General features: G+C 44.2%; 3 protein-coding genes across 3 annotated transcripts in view; 1 reads left to right on the plus strand and 2 right to left on the minus strand.

Annotated features, from left to right (window-relative positions):
* PLEKHM1 (pleckstrin homology and RUN domain containing M1) overlaps positions 1-21,196 on the plus strand; it is a 621,215-nt gene that overhangs the window by 44,731 nt on the left and 555,288 nt on the right. The gene's annotated exons all lie outside the window — the stretch shown is intronic.
* RDM1 (RAD52 motif containing 1) lies at positions 910-6,101 on the minus strand. The gene is given in 4 exon segments (XM_023729154.1): positions 910-1,098; positions 1,251-1,312; positions 4,793-4,984; positions 6,006-6,101. Coding segments are annotated over 4 exon segments (429 nt in total). The 3' UTR covers positions 910-1,019.
* On the minus strand, positions 7,856-12,045 carry LYZL6 (lysozyme like 6). Its single transcript, XM_004374269.2, has 4 exons — positions 11,907-12,045; positions 10,806-10,964; positions 9,853-9,931; positions 7,856-8,663 (listed from the first exon to the last, which is right to left on the minus strand). Exons 1-4 carry the CDS (start codon positions 12,043-12,045, stop codon positions 8,594-8,596), a joined length of 447 nt encoding a protein of 148 aa, XP_004374326.1. The 3' UTR covers positions 7,856-8,593.

Here is a 21,196-nt window from a genome sequence, read left to right on the forward strand (position 1 = left end):
GGTAGGTGTTTTTGCAAATTGGCCTGAAGTTGCAACAACAACTTTAGCAAGTCCTCTACGCTGAGCTAGATCCTTTATCAGGTTTGGGGGTGAAACAATAACCTTAGGTGGTTTCGAACTATGACTATCTAGAGGTGGAACAAGTATTTCAAATGACTGGTGACCTTCAGCCTGATTCATACCTGGAGTTTCCATCTTACTTTTCAGTCGAGGAGGGAGAGCTACCAACCGATTCTGATCCTGATCAAGCATTGGAACCATCTTCGGGAAACTCCGACACCGAGTAAGTTTGTCATTCAGATCCTGATGTGGGTCAGCAAACCGATTCAGCCTAGGAGGCAGCTCTGGAGCCCAATCTGTGCCCAAAGTCTCAGAGAACTCCTGAGGCCGAGCCATCATCTGGGCTGGAGCCGGGGACTCCACATAGTCAAAGTCCCCTGGCTCAGGCAGGGGTGTAAGTGTATGGGGCAGTTCGGATGGGAGATCAGGTGAGGGCAAAGACCAGGGTTCGGTCGGCCCTGGGGAGTCGGAAGTCTGCAGGGCCAGGTCTGGGAACCACTCTGGAAGCGGTGCAGCCTGGACCAGCAGCCATAATGGTTGCAGCGTGAGGAGGAGCTGTGGCGCCCAGAGGCGCAGCGGGGATATGACTTGAGGACGCTACGGGTGCAGCGACCCAGGCCAGTGGGGTACCAGCGCCCTTAGCGGGAGCCGAACCATTGTGACAGCCCGAGACGCACTTGCACCTTTAGTGACTGCGTGCCCCTCCCCCACTGGGAGCCCCCACCCTTTATTTACGACACCTTTGTTTACGCACCACCTTTATTTAGCTAGGTCAGAGACCAGTTCCAAGCCACTATGACAAGCCCTTTTTCCTAGAATTACCAGGGCCCAAGCTTCCTGTCTCCTGCAAGGGTGACAGGATTTCATGTCCCCACTCCCCTCCCTGCCCTCAAGCTCCAGCAGCTTGATCAGCCGCAGGGACAGAGAGCTTCACCAGCCTCTCTGCATAGTTGAAAGTGCTAGCCAGTTTCTGGCAGCCAGACCTCTTCTTCCTCCAAACTGAAATCGAGACATTCTTCCTCGCCTTGGCCGAACTGCCTCCAAGAAGAGGAACTGACATGCAAAATGGACGCTATTTACTGCGCAGCCAAGACGGGAATGAACACCCGTTAAAGTTATTTTACTCTAAAAGGCTGCTATTTCCTCAACTCTCCCTATCCTCTTTGTTCCGAATCTGATTATTAACCCACCACTCTATTAGGTAGTGGGTACCACTAATCAGTGATGACGCCAAACTTTCTGTAGGAGGGGTCTTGAGGAGTGGGCAATTTGGTCTCAGAGAGGATTGAATCCAAGCACCTAGCACTTTACATGGGCGTCGAAAAACTTCCCCATCCCACTTTGACTCAACACGGCCACTAATCCAGAAAAAGTAACAACCCACTTTTCAGAGGTTCACCTGTGTCTATATGGGGAAGGATGTTAAAGTCAGCATGTTAAAGACTTTTCTTGAAATACTATAACCAATACCTGTTTGTTTCTTTTATACCCCTTCTTATAATCTTTTATTTTCTTGTTTATTTTCTAGCGTAACCCCTAGGATGTAAACTCCAAGGTGGGGGAGGAAGGCTTCATCATCTTATTCCCTGTGCCTAGCATATGGCTTGGCACAGAGTAATGGTTTTAAAATTCAACTGATTGCAAGATTGGTCTCATAAGGATGGGTCTTCTGTTTTAATCGGACTTCTGAAATCTTTAGCACCCTTCCTCTTATATTTAGCAGTAAGCTACACTTCTTTTTTCCCTCTAAATTTATTTTATTGTTGAGAATATACACAGCAAAACATAAACCAATCCAACAGTTTCTACATGTACAATTTAGTGACATTAATTACATTCTTCAAGTTGTGAACCATTCTCACCCTCCTATTCTGAGTTATTCAGGGGACATTTTTTGTTCAAGTTTTAAAGATTATCTCAGGGCAATAGTTTCAGGCGTTCATTCAACCTCCATGGCTCCAGAAAGTCTAGAGTCCATGAGAATTTGAAGTTCTGCTCTGCATTTTCCCCCTTTTGATCATGATTCTTCTATGGAACCTTTCATCAAAATGTTCAGTAATGGTAGCCAGGCACCATCCAGTTCTTCTGGTCTCATGGCAAAGGAGGCAGTTGTTCATGGAGGCAATTAGCCACACATTCCATATCCTCCTCCTATTCCTGACTCTCCTTCCTCTGTTGCTCCAGGTGAATAGACAACAGTTGTTGTGCCTTGGATGGCCACTTGCAAGCTGTTAAGACCCCAGGCACTACGCAGTGAACTACGAACTAGGAGGTAGAACAGAAACACTAAACGTGTTATTAGGTGAATTAACTGTGATGAACCATGAAACCATGCCCCTAAACTTCCAAAGCAAAAAACCAAATCCCATGACGTTTTTGGCTGTACATAAGCAGTCTCAGCAGCTACTCTTTTTCTTTTTCTTTTTTGTCATTGTAAATGTACCTCTCACACAACTTTTGCCAAGTCAGCTTTTTACAGGTGTACAACTTATTGACAGCAATTACAAAAATTGGCTGTGCAACCCTACCCTTAATCAGTGCGATTTAGGAAGCTAGACTTCTTAAAACCTGATCTTGGATAAACCTGAAGCTTCCTTCGCTGGGTTTTATTTAATTAAAATAATTATTTTACACAGAAAAACCTTCAAATACTTTTTCAGAAGGGAACGACCTCCTCTTTCTCTACCTTTTTCTCTTCAAAACAAAACACTTTGCAACTTTGGGGTGAGCTAAGTAATCAAACATCTAGCCCCAAAATTAAGTTCCCATTGATCCAGGTTGATGAAACATATCTCTCTGCTCCTAACTTTTTTTATTATTATTATCATTATGTTTAAATAACATATCTTACTTGTAGTAAAGTCTTTTTTAGAAACTACCTTGGCAGCTTAATGCCTAATTTAGGCCATGCTTATAATAGATTTACAAAAAGGTTCTTCAGCAAAACATTTCATTTCATATAAGATATGAGATGCTGAGATCTAGGTAATAAACACCTTACTTGAAAGGCACAGTAGTTTTCAAAAGCTATAGCACAATCACACTTCAGGCCATAGATTCTTTGTTCCCAAATCCCCGGGAGCTTGTTTGAGGGGAGCTCTAAAAGGCCTATGTTCAAGCAGCCTAGCAGCTAGCCTAGCATCATAGGACATCCACTGGCCTAACAGCATGTTTAGTTAGCCTAGCTCTGTTCAGCCAAGCCCTGAAGGGTTAGAATGACCCCTCACCTCTGTCCATGACTGTAGGAGTGCTCTGATGCCTCTCAAGCCTGCTCTCCAAACTTTCGATAAGGGGTCAGAGCCAAGGGCCAGGACGTCAGGGAAAAGCCCTAGGAATTCCTTGCACTCAAAAGCAGTTTCAGAGTTTCATATTCTCCTAAGTACGACAGAGAGCATTCTGGGTATGCCAGAGTCTTCTAAACCCTGCTGGTTGTTTTGAATTATGGCTACACTGGCTACGTAACCCTTGAGCTTTTATCTCCACATACGTGAATTAAATCCTGTAGTTCTTCTTCGGTTCTGGCATCTATGATCTCTTCACTGGGTCTGTACTCCAGAGCTATTTTACCACTTTCTGAAATAAAATTAACAATGATCCATTCAAAATTATTCCTGCCCTAAAACCTCAGGATTGAAGGGGTGTTGGACACAATACAGAAGTGGTGGCAGTATACCTGGAGTTACTACTGAGGAGAGTTCTCAGATTAGAAGGTTAGAGCAGTGAGCAAAGGGCTAGGGCAAGAACAGGCGGCAAGGTCAGTAGGAAGGATCAAGAAGGCAATCAGGGAAGGCTTATGAAGACATACAATTATAAAACGAAAGGTTTAGGGTATCTAAACCTCACTCGCATATGCAGAGGAATGGAAACAGTCCTTCAATAAGGAAAGGTGTTTGAATTGAGGCACATAATGAGAGAGTTCTGGGCCTCAGGGAAAGTAAAATTGGTTGGTACCTTAGTAGGAATAGGGTTTCTACAATGCATTAAAATACCTTTTGCCCGTCGTCTGGGAACTAAATGGAGTTCTGAATAGGCAGTTTGATAGTGATGATGATGATAAAGCATCCTTTATGTTACAACTGGCAAGTGTCAAGCTCATCCATTTAAAAGCCACATAAAAGTAAACCTAAGCAGGATTCTTCTTTGGAAGTTTTTAAATTTAGGGGCAGCACAGAATGACATGATATTTAGCATCAGTCAGAATTGGCTTGACAGTAATGGCTACATTTGGGTTTGACCTCTCGTTCCAAAAATTATTGTCTTGCACCTTAAGCAAGTCACTTAACCACCCTGAGTTCCTGCATCTAAAAAATGGGGGATCAGTGTGGCAACGCATCTGAAAGCATTCTGTAAACCAAGGTGCAGTGCAAATATTGTTGTTGTTAGGTGCCATGGAATCGGTTCCGACTCTGAGCGACCCCATGTACAACAGACTGAAATACTGCCCACTCCTGCACCATCCTTATAGCAGTTGCTATGTTTGAGCCCACTGTTGAAGCCACTGTGTCAGTTCATCTTGTTGAGGGTCTTCCTCTTTTTCACTGACCCTCCATTTTAGCAAGCATGATGTCCTTCTTCAGGGATTGGTCCCTCCTGATAACGTGTCCAAAGTAAGTGAGAACAAGTCTGGCCAGCCTCGCTTCTAAGGAGCCTGCTGGCAATGCAAATGCTAGCCTACTGTTACTGAATTCAGCATTTCATTCCAGTGGAGCTAGAAGTCCATGTTTAGACCCACCTTCACTGGAGATTACTGAAAACGCTGCTTCCGGCCACATGCCTTTTGGGTTCTGTGAGCATCCCTTACTGAATAAAACTTGATGATGGCATAGAAGCCAGGACGGGCCACTGCAGTGTTTGGGAAGACACGCACTGAATACAGAAGGCCAAACTTGGAGAATACTGTGAACAAAGAATGTCGTGGGGAGGTCTAATTTAGGAAATAATACTGGAGTTATTATTCCCTCTCCTTGAGCATAGAGAATGTGACCCAGCAGGAGCTGGGCTTACAAGGACTCACAAGGACACATCAATTGGGCCCTGAGGTATAAAGACAGTAGCTAAGATAATCTTGGAAAATATCTTTTAGGGAAACTTTCCCATAAAGCCAATCAAAGAGAACACAAAAGACTTTCCACTCTTACCTTTTTCTATTAGCATTTAGTGAATAGAAATTTGTTGGACCGATGAAGACCCTCCTGTCGTTACTGAAACTTGTACCAATGATTGTTAAAAAGGACAATTCAAAATGTAGGGTCAGTTTCTAGCGAATCTGAAAAGGCTAAGCTTTCAATGGTTTTACACATTTGTAATGTTAATATATACTGATGATTCTGTAATGGTCTTTGGACTCCGGCAGACATGGTTGTGGCAGCATGCTTGTCCGTTTTCCCACTCTTGCCTATTCTGTAATATTCTTTGGACTTGGGCAGACATGGCTCTGGCAGCATGGTTGTCCGGTTCCCACTTTGGCCTTTTTGAATATATGCCGAATAAAACTTTTTTTTGCTTTACTAAACTTGGTGATGTTCTTCCCGTACAACGAGTCCCACGCCAAGTAAGCGCGTGAAAACAAAACTACATAGCCCTTATGTTCCCCAAGCCCTTCCCCACGAGGGGTACAACTCAAAAGACTTCTCATTTCATGAACAAGTTTTCCTCTTCGATTCTACAATCTGAGCAGCATTAGAAGGCAACATGTGCCGGTTGTTGACAGTTACGTCTCTGGGTCTGTAAAAGCTGTTGGGGCCAGGTGACTGCTGGAGTCCGCTCTACAACTAATATTTCTGTTCCTTTGCTGTCATTGCAGTCCGAAATTAGGGGAGAAGACAAGGCGGGTGAGGAAAGGGGTGTAGCACAGTGTGGGTGAGGTGGTAACTCAGGACTTCACGGCTCCCAATCACCACGTGGACAGCTTTCCCCATCCCTCCCTCCACCGGGCCCCGGCTCACATGCATGTCTTCGGCCGCTGGCCCAGAACTCAGATCCCACACCACCAGGGTTTTGTCACTTTCGTGGGAACTGCAAACAGCCAACAACACCGCCATCCTACAGCCACTGCGCTTGCGCGGCTAAGACTCAAGTACCACCGCGCCTGCGCAAGATGCGCCCGCGAATTTTTTGAAGGGAGAGCCCGCGCGGCGTGGGCCGGTTCTGTGCGGGCGGGACGTGGTAGTTATTGCAGAGCGTGGGTGGCCGCGGCCCCTCCCTCGTCCCGCCCACCCCAGGCCGGTCTCCGCATCTAGTTCCCCTCCAGCCCAACAGCCCCAGTCTCACGGTTTAGAGCCGGAATTAAAGTGTGTTTTTAGGGTAGCGTTTTAAGGGTAGCTTACAGGATCAAAGGATACAGACCTCTTTTTAGCTGTGGTCTTTATCTTTACTCCTAGAGAAGGGGACTAGAGAATTAGGTAGAAATACTTACTGAGCTTTAAAAAGATTTCCAGAAGCTAGATCAGAAATGACCACTAAAGATGCAATCCTTTAAGAGTGCTTTCAGGAGTTTAAAATATGCAAATCAAGGTATAACTCACTGTCTTAATTATCTAGTGCTGCTGTAATAGAAATACCACAAGTGGGTGGCTTTAACAAAGGGAAATTTATTCTCTCACAGTTTGGGAGGCTAGAAGTCAAATTCAAGGCGCCTGCTCTAGGGGAAGGCTTTCTCCTTCTGTCAGCTCTAGGGGCAAGTCCTTGTCATCAATCTTCCCCTGGTCGAGGGGCTTCTCAGTGCAGAGACCCTGGGTCCAAAGTACACACTCCTCTCCTAGTTCTTCATTCTTGGTGGTAGGAGGTCCCTCTCCTCTCTGCTGCTTCTCTCTTTTGTACCTCAAGAGATTGACTCAAAATACAGCCTACTGGTAGATTGAGTCCGGTCTCATTAACATAACTGTCTCTAATCCTGCCTCATTAACATCATAGAGGTTAGGATTTACAACATGTAGGATAATCACATCAGATCACAAAACAGAGAACAACCACACAATGCTGGGAATCGTGGCCTAGCCAAGTTGACAGACATTTTTGGGGGCCACAATTCAATCCATAACACTCACTAAGCCGCTAACATTTTAGTATGAAATCCTTTTAAAAGAATTCCGAGAGTCCTACATGATTCTGGTAAATTGTGTACGTATGTTTGTGGGGGGAGGTGAGTGGGGAGAGGAGGAAAGATAAATTTGGAAAATCTAAGAGTGGGTCCAAGTAGGGCCCCAAAATTGGAAATGGTGATGCCTGAGAAGGGGTGTTCTAGGCATTTTAAGAGTCAGATATTTGCCAGAGTAACAGAGAGGTAAAGTAGGTCCCAAAACTCTTATTTTAATCCTAGAATGTCTGAGTCAGAAGAGACAGTGTAAAACATGCCTCATGTGGTTTCCCAAATACTGGTCCTCAAACCTGTGTTGGCCTGTGAGGAAGTTTTCAGGTTTTCGCAAAATGAGAAAAGGATAATATAATCACGTTTTTTGTTTATTTAATTTCATAAAGCAAAAGCTACTGACTCCATTTTATTGCTGTAAGATTATAACTGCTGTACAATTTTGGAGATAAGAATTGTTTTATGAAGAGATGCTGATAAATAGATGGTAGTTATTTTGATTAATAATCCTACTTGAGCATTAAAATAAAAAGTTGGAAATCTTATCACAGTCTTAAATTTTTGATTGATGGTTCTCTGGTCTGTGAAATCCAAAAGTTTGGAAACTACTGAGGAGTCAAATCTCTCATTTTATCGGTGAAACAGCTGAGGCCCGGAGGTAACACCCCAGTTTGGTCTGACACTACTGACGGTGGATATGAGCAGGACAATCCTCCACCTGCTCCTTTTCTGCCTTTGCCTTGTCCTTAAGCAGGTTCCTCTCCACCTCAGCGCCCTCCAAGCAAACTGGTTTCTATCCAAAGAAGCCATCTTTAAAAACCTAGCTTCTAGTCCATTCTCCCAAAGCACCCCAACATCATTGGCACCTGGCACCATTTCCACATCCCATCACTACACCAGACCCTCAGCCCCACCCATTACCTACTTCTCAACTTTCTCTTTTACTTCTAGAACAGGTGACTTTGGGGGAATTACTCGGATACTGATACTGTATCAAACTAATAATTGTAGATTTTATTATCCATTGTAATTATTTGTGTGTGTCTCTGCTTCTCCTCCTAGATTATGAACACCTGGAGAGCAATAGTTGTGTTTGGTCTTGCACACTCCTAGTGTACTAGGCACTCAAATACACATGGAATTAATGAATAAATTAATACATTCTTTCCATAGGGAATACTTTAATAATTTTAAAAATATAGAAGCTTCTTCACTGTGGTCCTCTGAGTTTGCAAATGACAATCAGGAACCAGGCGCCTGGGCCCTGGATGGGAACAAGGAGGAAGCCTGAGGGAACCATTTATGCCTGGGGCTCTGGTCAGTATTAATTGTAAATGGGGAGGGAAGAAAATTACATAAAGTGGAGGCAAGAGGAAGAAGAAATCAAGAATTCCCAGGTGAGGGCAGCAGTTCTGGAATAACTTCACAGTAAGCCTGCACCCTGGCTCATGCCAGTCGACATCCTGTCATCCAGTAGGAGAGTGGCCGGCCTGAACAGTGCAGCTTCCATTCTATCCTGTGGAGAAAAAAGATATGGTTCTTGCTTTCCCATTTAGTAGTTTCTTCTCCACACACATGACACAGCTCTTGGTGAGTCTTCCATGCAGAGAAACACCCAGAATTCCCTTCATTCCTAGTTCTCTGGGTTGTCCTTTAGTGGTCCCTCTGGTTCTTCCTTTAAACATCCCTCATCCCTGGTGTTTGTCCTCTTCCCCATTCAGTATGTTTCCACATTTTCAAATCCTCATCTTCCTCTGAAGGGGGAGAGTACTGTTTTAGAGGGCCAAGTGTGACTGAAAAAAAAAAATCCCATTGAGTCTCCTTTCAGACAGGATAAGCCCTACTGATCATCAATATTCCTTCATTTGTGAGGTGTTTCAGAGTAGGCAAGACATTTAACTCCTTCCATCCTCACAGTCACCTGTTAGAGGCAGCCAGAGCAGATTTGTATATCCAGCCTGAAGCTCAGGAAAGTTGGGTGACCATCCCATCCCAATGTCCACCATCTGTGAGTTGACAGCTTTGGAGGTGTCTGCCCAGCTGATGAGTAGTACATCATTTTATGGAAAATGTTGCTCTCAGTTATGAAGAGAGGGCCCCTGTGGTAGTCATGATTGTGTTGCCTAACCTCTCCCATGGCTACAGCTGGACCAAAGGGAAACACCTGATCCAAACTGAACCAATCAGATTCTCTATCCCAGGAACTTGGATTGGTTCTGAGCCTAGCTGTCTATGGGTGCCTAGAACTTTAGCCTATAAACTTGGGGCAGGCTTAGTCTGTTCTGTGCACCGAGCAGCAGAGAAACTGGTCTGCAGAGAGAGAGTAGTGAGCAAAAGTACCAGGAGAAGCAGAAACCTGCCACTGAAAACTTGCTGACAGTTTCCAGTCCTGGTTCCATTCTCTTCCTGAGGCCCAGCTGCACCCCTGTGGGTAGGCTCAGTGAGACACCCTGTTCTCACAGAATAAATTTCTCTCAGTTAACTCAAGTTGTTTTCTGTTAGTGCAACCAAGAGTTTTGCTAATACCCTGTTAGGGAAAGAACCAGATCCCAAGTCTTCTAACTCAGACTTCCAAGCGCTTCCACTATACCACATTCATCTAGACTGCTGAAGGGGAGAGCCCACAGGTCCTTGCCCCTTTCTCTATCACATCCACCATTCTTAGGGGGCTCTGCCAGTTAACTCAGTCCCAGTGTTCTCCTCACCAGTTGTTCAAACCCCCTCCTCCGGATACGATCTTTTTCACACAGTTGACGGTTGAGAGAAGGTCAGGGTTCAGCAGTTCTGAAGGGAGGAAGAGAATACCTGTAAGCGCACAGAGGACAATCCCAAAGACTGAGGTAGAAACTGGCCCTCCCTAATAGGCATGTGCTGCCCAGAGACCTAGTATTTCTAGATTAGGCAAGGCCTCCCTTCCAGGGGTCCATTTAGACATCCCTACAATGGCTGCTGGAGGTCAGGGTTGGGGCGGGGGAAGGGCGCAGGAGGACTGAGATTTGGGCCTGTTCACTACCATACTTCCTAACCAGAACAAACAGTGTTTCACCCAAAGTTTCGAGGGAGAGGAAATACCAAAACAGGCAGCACAGGAGCTAAGGTGAAGTCCTGCCTGATGAGGGGGGCTCTCCAAGTGAGGAGCCCAGGGATATTAAGCAGAGTATGAAGGAGGAAGTGAGGGGCAGAGTCATGGACCCTGTTGAGCCTCCTGGATCACCTCAGAGGTGGGGAGTTTACACTTCGCCATTAGCCAAAGGCAGTATTACTTAGTGGCTGGAGGTGATGCTGCAAGGCCACCAGTCTAGCATTTAGTACTGGTTCTCTCTATACGCCTCAGTTTGCTCATCTGTAAAGTGGGAATCATAGTTGTTTCCACTAATGGAGAGTTGACAGGATGAAATCAGCTGCGCATAGTACCATAATAAGCTCTCGGTAAGTGTTGGCTGCTGCCACTGCTCTACTACTACTGGCCGTGCAGAGCTTGAGGACCTGCAGAATCTCCTAACTGGATGGACATTAGGGCCACTAGTCTAACTCTCTGTTCGGTAAAGGGATTCCCGGATTCCTTGGATCACCTTTCTGGGGCATTCCCTGGCTATGGTGAGAAGTCCTGTGAGTAGAACCTAGTCTCCCCTCTCCCACCCTGGGGCCCTGGCCAGACCTATACAGTCCGTGTGGCAAAGGTTTTCTGAGTGACTCAGATAATCATTGCACCAGTAGTGGCTGTTGATCTGGAAGATGCCATAGTCAAAGCTGCCGTCTGCATTTTCTTTTATCTTTGATGCGTTGAACTTGCTTTCCACAAAAGCCAGGCACAACCCTTAGGTCAGGGAGAAGAGGGTCAGGATTTAGAGACAAGGCATCAAAAGAAAGGAGCCAGGCCCAAGAGGCTAGATGGGGCTAGAGGGCTAGAAAGAAATACCCATTGGCCTCTCTTCCCATCCTTCCACCTGTCCACCCACCCATTAATACATCTCACCTATCCATCCAGCCATCCATTCACCCATCCATCAAGACAACTACTTATCCATCCATCCATCCATCCATCCGTCCATCCTTTCTTCACTTAATAAGCGCGTACTCTGTGCCAGGAAGGGTATAAAGCCCTGTGAGGAACATATAGATGGGTCAAACACAAATGCTGCCTTCATGGGCCTGTAGTACAAGAAGATGATACACCTAAAAACCATAAAGCAAGGTAGAAGAAGAAAATGACACAAGGCATGTATGCACAAATTCTGGGCCAAGTGCAAGAGAGAAATCTCTTCCATGGAGGATGAAGCTTTTGCATTGGCTGTTCCCTCTGCCTGGAATGCTATTCCACCAGACATTTGAGTGGCCGAGTCCCTCACTTCATTTAGCACTGTTCAAAGTCCCCTCCTCAGAGAGGCCTTCCCTTCTCTGTCTAGAACAGCGTTGCCTAACCCTCCGCCTACTTTATTCTTCATAGTGTTTATCACCAGATAACACTACATATAGTTGTGTGTTTGTTTATTGCTGGTCTCCTCTTCTAGAATGTGAGTATTATGAGGGAAGGAGGAACTTTGTACATCTCTATATCCCAAGTGCCTAAAACAGTTCCTGGCACATAATCAGTGCTCAGTTAATAACTGCTGAATGAGTGTTGGGAAAGGCTTTTTGGAAAGGGTTGTTTTTGAAACTTGGTTTTGGAAGATGGATGGGAGAGAAAGAGAACGGTGGCCATGTAGGGCGTGACTAGGAGAGAAGAAATGGGCAGGAGGGCTGAGGAAATGGTACTCACAGGCACTCAAGGGGTAGCCCTCAAACCCATGCAAGTCCTCTTTATGAAGCAACTTGGCTACGTCACAGCGGTGCATTATTATGGCCTGATTTACGGCAAGGAGACAGCTAACCAAGGAGATGAGTAGCGCCCTCATCATCCTTGGAGGGGAAAGGTGCCGTTGAGGGTCTGCCATTCTTAGGGTCTCATAGACTTCCTGCTGGTGTTCTCTGAGGGCCTGAAAAATCAGGATAGAGTGGTCAAATAGCCTCGCTTACTCACTGCTCCCCACTGGGCTGTTTCCAGACTCTTTCTTCTCATTGTTTTAAAATAATGAGAATTAGTAATAATGAAAATAATTATTTTAAAATAAAATGTTAGTTTCTAAAGATTTTTTTAAATTATGGGACATTGTAAACATTTACAAAAGGAGAGAAAATAGTATCTTGAATCCCCATGTAGCCACTGCCCAGCTTCAAGTATCTGTAGTTCCCCATCCTTCTTTTGGCTATTATCACTCTTTTAATGGGCACTCAGCTACGGGCAACACTTGGGTACTGGGGTGGGGAGTAAGGCTGGCAGAGAAGATTAATGAGGACTATGCTTTACCAGCATTTGTGTGTGTATCTGAGCATGTGCTTACACAGGAAGGGCCAGGATACTGGGTGCTAATCTCCCCCCCGCTGTGTGACTTGGGCAATGTACTTAATCTCTCTGTTCTTGATTTGTAAAATGAAGACATGCTAATATATACTTAACAGGGTTGTTGTGATGATTACATGAAATAATAAATGCCCAGACCTTGGTTTCTAAATAATATTTCCCACAAAAAGGAACCAGGACTCTTTGGAAAATGGCTGATTCCCTGGATCAAGCAGGAAAAGGTATGCGAAAAGCCTGGATTATCTTGCTGTGCCACAAAGCAAGGAAGTACTCAAAATAACTATGGAGGCGTGTCAAATGGACACAAAAGCCAGCTCAAAGGGGCACCCATTGGCCAAATCTGGAAGAATTTTTTATTTGGTAACAGCTTTATTGAGATATAATTCATATACCATACAATTCACCCATTTAAAGTTTTTAGTATATTCACAAAGTTGTGCAACTATCACATAATCAATTTTTGAACATTTTCATCGCCCCAAAAAGAAACCCTGTACCTGTTAACAGTTACTCCCCATCTCCCTCTACCCCAAGCCCTAGGCAACCACTAATCTACTTTCTGTCTCTGTGGATTTGCCTATTCAGGACATTTCATATAAATGGAATCTTAAAATATGTGGCCTTTTGCATCTGGCTTCTTTCATTTAGTATAATGTTATCAAGGTAAGGTTCACCAGTGTTGTAGCATGTATCAGTACTTTATTTCTTTTTGTTGTTGAATAATATTCCATTATATGAATATACCACAATTTATTTATCCATTCATCAGTTGATGGACATTTGGGTTGTTTCTACCTTTTGGCTATTATGAATAATACTGATAATACTGAGGTGAACATTCATGTGCAAGTTTTTATAGGGACACATGGTTTAACTTCTTTTGGGTATATGCCTAGGAGTGGAATTCCTGGGTTATATGGTAATTCTATGTTTAACTTTTTGAGGAACTGCCACACTGTTTTCCAAAGTGGCTGTACCATTTTACATTTCTACCAACAATTTATGAGGGTTCCAGTTTCTCCACATCCTTGTCTTTTTAATTATAGCTATCTTAGTGAGTGTGAAGTGGTATCTCACTGTGGTTTTGATTTGCGTTTCCCTGATGGCTAATAATGTTGATCATCTTTTCGTGTGCCTATTGGCCATTTATATCTTTTTTTGGAGAAATGTTGATGCAGATTCTTTACCCATTTTTAATTGGGTTATTCATCCTTTTATTAGTGAGTTGTAATAGTTCTTAATATATTCTAGATACAAGTCCCTTAGATATATGATTTGCAAAATTTTTCTCCCATTCTTTGGGTTGTCCTTTCACTTTCTTGATGGTGTCCTTTGAAGCACAAAAGTTTTTAATTTTGATGATGTCCAATTTATCTATTTTTGTTGCTGTTGTCTACACTTTTGGTGTCATATCTAAGAAACCATTGCCGAATGGTTTCTAAGATAATCTGGGCCAGTTTGATCATCAAAATAAATGATAGTAGCAGATTGTAATCACTGAGTAAAATAGGAATCTATAAGCCCATAATAATAGTAAAAAGACAAATAGATAACATATGGGGGTGAAGAGAAGGCTCTTCCTGACAGTAAGATGCTGACTGATAAATTTGGAGGCCATCATGGAGTTGGAAAATCACCATTGAGCAACCACCATAGTTCCAGCAAGAATCATCAATGGATGCTAAATTAAGGTGGTGGTAAGCTTGATGAGGAACTTAAAGTGTCTCCCCACAGATTGCTTATCAGTTGCATGTAGGAAAAACAGTAACTATACAGTGGAGAAACCAGACAGCACTTTGACCTTGTGATAAAAATTAACATCACTAATGAGGGACAAAGGACATTGTGTGCCTCCAGATGGATACCCTGAGAAAGACACAGCATCACTTATATAGTATTCTGGCCCAGGATGCATAACCTGTATCTAATCCTAAGGAAACATCAGACAAATCCAAACTGAGGAAAAATCTATAAAATAACTGGCCGCTCAGAGTCCCCAGGTAGTTCAAACAGTTAACATGCTCAGCTGCTAACGGAAAGGTCAGGGATTCGAGGCCACCCAGAGGTGCCTCAAAAGAAAGGCCTGGCAATCTACTTCTGAAAGATGAGCCACGGAGAACCCTGTGGAGCACAGTTCTACTCTGACACACATGGGGTCACCATGAGTAGGAGTCAACTCAGTGGCAACTGGTTTGGTTGATTATTCTTCAAACAGTCAATGCCATGAAAACAATGAGTGGGGCTATTTCTGTCACTCTGTGTGTGTGTGCGTGTGTGCATGTGTTCACTCGTGCGTGCATGCATTTCCCCTTAAACTGAGTTGTATGTTCCTGAGGGCAAAGGTCAAGGCTCCTTCATCCACCAGCTTCAGGTGTCAGGCCAGCTTTTGCTTGGACAAGATGGCTGCCCTAGTAGCCCTGTTTCCTCACAGATCTTCTGTGCTGCCTTCTAAGAGTCACTCCACCCTAGCCTGAGCTTGGGGCCATTCTTTTCGTCTTCTCTCTCCTTCCCTAGGGTTGCCAGATTTAGCAAACAAAATTACTGGATGCTCAATTAAATTAGAATTGCAGATAAACAACAAGTAATTTTTTAGTATAAGTATGGCCCATGCAATATTTTTTCTGGCAATCCTATGCTACCCAGACCCCGTAAGTTCCCTCAAAGATAGGTGTCACTGAGCCTTGGGAATCAGAAAGCTCCATCTGTGCCATAAAGCCCCTTCTTGGGGTCCCCTTGGGGAAGACAGACCAAGGCAGTGGTTCCAGCAGGTGCATTCCCACCTCTCGCACAAAACCTTACCTCTCTCCCATCCCTCTCTGACCCAGGCCTCAGCCAGCCCAGGGCTTTCTGTGAGGATCTGTAGAGCAAGGCCGTTTGAGACGGGAACCACCTCTTCTTCACAAACTATATCCCGCTGCCTCTCAGCTCACAGCTCTCCATGTTCTAAGAAAGGCAGGAGTGCTGGGCCATCTCAGCCTTCTGGAACCTAGTCTCTATGATGTCATCACTTGCATGGGAATACACTGTCTTAACCATGCAAATTGGCTCAGGCTTGAGGCTTATGCAAGCTACAGTCAAAATGGCAGACGGGTCTGGGAGGATGGGGACAACTGTGATGAAGACCTCTGGGTGTAACAGGGTAGAGAGTACTGGTTATTCTGTCTGCCTACCCCCCTTCCCTTCTGGGAACACTGCCATCTTTGTGAGAACTCCTTCCTCTCACCCCACACTCCCACCATGGGGTTCTAATGGTGGCTGCCAGTCACAGAGCCCTGCCCCACCAGGCAACAGGGTGTGCCTATGCCCCATCAGCCTATTTTGAATTGGAACCAAGTGCATCATCTCAGCTTCTTATGGGAGGCCTGTGGGTGTGGGACCAGAGGCTGACAGTTTTAAGTCATGTGGATACAGCCCATCTGAGAGGATAAAACTCCAAGAAGACAGAGCAGAGTCCAGGCCGGATTCCAGTCCCAGAGGTCACTCTTCCTGGGAACCAAATATACCCTTATACTTCCTGCACTTCTGTGATTCAATAAATGCCCCTTCTCACATAAACAAGATTGAGTTGGGTTTCTGTTATTTGCAACCACAACAGTCCTGCCTATTATAGTCGGTGTCAATCTGTGGAATGGCTAGCCTAACAACCCGTCACCTCCCCATGAAGGTCAGAACATCTCAGTATCATTAGCCACCAAGGAAGTCTGGAAGAAGTTTCCACCAACTGTAGCAAAGAGGAGGCAAGAGAGAGAATGTTTAGTCACTGGTGGCCAGTCTACCCTCTGAGATGGAATGGCAGGGTCTGACAGAAAGTAGGAAGAGGCTTTCTAAGTGAGCAGTGCTTTCTGTACCCTCCACCTCTTCTGTACTTATCCTCCCACAGGGCAGCAGCACACTGCATCTTGGGATATAAAGCCAGTGGCAGCAGGGGTGGAGGTAGAACCCTGGAGTAGGGCATTCTGGGGGCATCACTTTATGAGGTACCACTTGGGGCCAATAAACTACAGGTGCCTCAGATGACCCAGAATAAACTCATCTCTGCAGAGTTAGAGTTCCAGGCAGGAAAAGCTCCCTCATCCAAGACCTGTTTCCAAACAGGGTCATATTTACAGGTACAGGAGTTAGGACTTCAGCATAACTTTTGGGGGGATAAGTTCAATCCAGAACAGCTGTTAAATAAAATATGTTCTATCATCATACCTTGACAAATATTCCTTTAAAAGGATAAAATTAAAAAATATGTATGCTGAATACAATCAAACACTTTGAGGGACAGAGTAGCAGGGGTAGGGGTCTGGAGACCATGCTTTGAGGGGACATCTAGGTCAACTGGCATAACAAAGTTTACTAAGAAAATGTTCTGCATCCTACTTTGGTGAGTGGCGTCTGGGGTCTTAAAAGCTTGCAAGCGGCCATCTAAGATGCATCAGTCAGTCCCAACCACCTGGAGTAAAGGAGAATGAAGAACACCAAAGACACAAGGAAAGTATTAGCCCAAGAGACAGAAGGGCCACATAAACCAGAGACTTCATCAGCCTGAGACCAGAAGAACTAGATGGTGCCTGACTACCACCAATGACTGCCCTGACAGGCAACACAATAGAGAGTCCCTGATGGAGCAGGAGAAAGATGGGGTGCAGAACTCAAATTCAAGTAAGAAAAGCAGACTTAATGTCTGACTGAGGCTGGAGGATCCCCAGAAAGCATAGCCCCTGCATTCTGTATCAGCCCAGAACTAAAACAATTTTCCAGGCCAACTCTTCAGACAGAAGGACTATGGGACATAAAGAGATACTCATGAGGAGTATGCCTATTAGCTCAAGTAGATAAAAGAGAGTAAACAGGCAGCTTCTGTCTGGAGGTGAGACGGGAAGGCACAGAGGGTTAGGAGCTTGTTGAATGGACATGGGGAATCGGGTGGAAAGGAGGCGTGTGCTGTCACAGTATGGGGAGAGCAAGTAGGGTCACATAACAATGTATGTATAAATTTTTGTATGGGAGACTAACTTGAAATGTAAACTTCATTTAAACTACAACAATAAAAAATATATCTATGAAGCAATGGTTTATATAAATATGTACAGCTAATTGTATGTCAATTATACCTCAATAAAGCTGTTTTAAAATATTTAAAAATTATTATCATCTGACAAAACAAAATGCTGGCTAAGGATGTGGAACAACAGGAACTCGTTCATTGCTGGTGGGAATATAAGATGTTGTAGCCACTTTGGAAGACAGTTTGGCAATTTTTTACAAAGCTAAACATAGTCTCACCATACAGTCTAGCAATCACACTCTTAACTACTTACCCAAGTTCATCGAAAACTTACATCTACAGGAAAACCTTCACATAAATGTTTACAGCAGTTTTATTCACAGTTGCCAAACATTGGAAGCAACCAATATATCCTTCAATAGGTGAATCGATAAACAAACTGGTATATCCATAGAATGGAATATACTCAGCAATAAAAAAAAGAGCTATCAAGCCACAAAAACAAAGAAACTTAAATGCATATTGCTAAGTGCAAGAAGCCAGTCTGAAAAGGCTACATACTATACATGATTCCAACCATATGACGTAATGGAAAAAGCAAAACTGCAGAGGCCGTAAAAGATTACTGGGTGCCAGGAGCTCAGGGGAAGCAGGGAGTAGGAATGAGCAGGTGGAATACAGTGAATATTTAGGGCAGTGAAACCATTCAGCATGATATTCTAATGTCAGATACATGAAATTATGCATTTGTCAAAATCCATAGAACTGTTCAGCACAAACAGTGAACCTAATATAAGCTATGGACTTTCATTAATAATAATATCCTTATATTGGTTCATCAACTGTAGCAAATATACGACACTAAGACAAGATATAATAAGACAAAATATAATTCAGGGAGCCCTGGTGGTACAGTGGTTAAGTGCTCGGCTGCTAACCAAACAGTTGGCAGTTCGAACCTACCTGTGGCTCTGCAGGAGAGAGATGTGGGTCGGCTTCCATAAAGCCTTGGGAACACCCTGAGGCAGTTCTGCTCTGTCCTTTAGGGTCGTTATGAGCTGGAATCAACTTGACAGCAACTGGTTATGTTGGTTCATCAGCTGTAACAAATGTACCACACAGACAAGACATAATAGGAGAAACACTGTGTATATTTGGGAAGGGGTGTACATGGGAACTCTATTTTATCCTCAATTTTTCTGTAAACCTAAAACTTCTCTAAAAATAAGTATATTAATTTTTAAAAAATTACTATCATTACACAAAATATATTTTATAAAAAGGGGGTGATGGATCTGGCATGGTTGAGTATCCCAGCATCAGGGAGATTCAGAAGTGGGGAAAAGCTCTCACATCCCCATCTTCAGGCCGACTCGCTGCACAATTTATCCAGTGGCCACCAGAGGCCAGCAGTGACCTATTTTAAGTAGGATGTCCAGGAAGTTGTGAGTGGTTGGTGAGCAAGTTTACTGACCTGGGAGGTGGGGGTTAATATCCCTATTATTCTCAGCAGTCCAGCTGGGATTTGGGTCACGGTCTCTTTGGCTTCTGATTTCGCCTTGTTGGTTCCTCAACACTCTGAGATGAACTGTGTTCAAATATCTTTTTAAAAGTGTGTCCTGTCTCCAGTAGGGCAGCAGCCATAGCTCCAGGTCTGTTATCCTCCAGCTTATTTGACTGGCAGGGCTGATACGGAGTAGCTGGAGATGGCACCAAAGAGTTGTGATTCTCAAGGTGCCCTTGGAAGGTCTCCCAGGCTTGGAGTACCCTCTATATTGGCCTTCCACCTTGACTGTGTTAAAATTAAACAGCTCTCTAAAATTAAACTTTCCAAGCCTTCTGGTGTCTTATCATTAAATATATCCCTGCAGATCAACCTCGTTAATCCCTCAAGAATGCCCACTCTTGTTTTCCCAAGGACCCTGCTCACTTTGAAGTTAACAGATGGTAGATGTTTAACCTAAAATTTATTTTTCCCAAGACTTATATCTCTAAGATTTTGTGTATTCCATGTGACTGGTCCTTCTGCACTACTGTATAGTCTTCAAAGACCCAACTGTACATTCTTGCTTTTATCACAAGATTGTTAAGTGGCATGTAAGCAAAAAATCACTTTGCAATAATTGAAACAGCTTTTCTAGAACTGACTGCCCATTTGCAAATGTCTCACTCTTTCTCTCTCGCTCTTAATAAATAGTTGATCTCTTTAACTGTCAAAATCTTATTGTTTTTAACACCTGGAACCCCACCGTTAGGGAGCAAGGCAAAATTCCATTAGGCAGTCTTTCCATGCCAAATTCCAGGCAGTAGGAGGGAGGAGGGGAAGGAGAAGAGCACTCTCCTCTCTTTAGGGCAGTTCTCAGAACTGCACATACCACTTCACTTACATTCTGTTGGCCAGAATGAGTCACATGACCATGCCTAACTGCAAAGGAGCATGGGAGATGTAGCCATGGGCCAAGCTGAAAATCAGAGTCGGTAACTGAGGAACAAGAGAACATACCTCCAAAGGAAAAAACCAAACCCTTTGCCACTGAGTCTATTCCAACACATAGTGACCCTATAGGACAGAGTAGAGCTGCCTCATAGGGTTTCCAAGGAGTGGCTGGAGGATTCCAACTGCTGACCTTTTGGTTAGCAACCAAACGCTTAACCACTGCACCACCAGGACCTCTGTGAACCAAATTATGTTACAAGGCAGAGGTCTACAAGGGACTTGAAACTTAGGCCAAGGGTGCTGGGCTGTAGCTGTTTACATCCTTCTGCCTTAGTTCCTGGAGTCATGTGACTCTAACAGGGGCAGTGGAGCGGGGAGAGCTGTAGAACCTAGCCACAGGATCTGACTGTTCTTGATTACTGTTACTGCAATAACAGTGGGCATTTTGTAGCTAAGCTCACCATCAGCCCAGAAAGGAGACATATCAGCGGTTAGAGCAGGGTTTGTCTGCTCGTTTTCAGGGACAGCATAGACTCAGAGCCAACAATTGCTTGACACTGTAAAAAGCATCCTCAAGATGAAGAGTCCAGGGCCACAGACTATCTCTTCTCAGGAGGCAGTGAATTGGCTGATGACAGCCTGTATTTTCTTTTTTTTAAACATTTTTTTTTTTTACTGTAGAATAATATGCATATAGAAAAGTACACAAATCATAAATGTACAACTCAGTGATTTTCACGAAAATGAACACCCCCAAGTAGTCAACACCCAGATGAAGAAACAACATCACCAGAACCCCAGAAGCCTCCCTCATGCCCCCTTCCAGTTACACTGCCTCCCCTCCCTCCCTCCCACACAAGGGAAATCCCTGGCCTGCAGCCAGTATTTTTAAATCTTCCCAGGTGATTCCAAAGTGCAGTCAGTGCTGACAATCACTGCATTTATAACAATGGTTCTCAAACTTGGCTGCACATTTGAATCAACTGGGGAACGACCGCCTTTTGAGGTAGACGAGAAAACTAAGAGCTAAAATGGCAGCGTAATTCAGTGGGGAAACTGGGGAGCCAGACGGACCTGCCACTTACCAGCTGTTGTGACTTTGAATGTGTTCCTCTCCAAGCTTCATCTGTGAAAGGCGAATATTATCACACACGCTACAGAGGTGAGGTTGAGAGAGTAGGTAAGCCCCAGTCACATGTATGGCAGTTATTATTA

This window comes from Trichechus manatus, unplaced genomic scaffold, assembly GCF_000243295.1.
Source record: "Trichechus manatus latirostris isolate Lorelei unplaced genomic scaffold, TriManLat1.0 scaffold00028, whole genome shotgun sequence".
NCBI lineage: Eukaryota > Metazoa > Chordata > Mammalia > Sirenia > Trichechidae > Trichechus > Trichechus manatus.

What these genes read in the sequence shown, in the direction of transcription:
- LYZL6 (XM_004374269.2), bottom strand. Translation starts at nt 12,045, where the DNA reads ATGATGAGGGCGCTACTCATCTCCTTGGTTAGCTGTCTCCTTGCCGTA. An exon ending in TTGCCACACGGACTGTATAG is followed by an intron (nt 9,932 to 10,805) that starts GTCTGGCCAGGG and finishes TCCTCCCTTCAG; the next exon opens with AACTGCTGAACCCTGACCTT. An exon ending in GGAGGGGGTTTGAACAACTG is followed by an intron (nt 8,664 to 9,852) that starts GTGAGGAGAACA and finishes TTTTCTCCACAG; the next exon opens with GATAGAATGGAAGCTGCACT.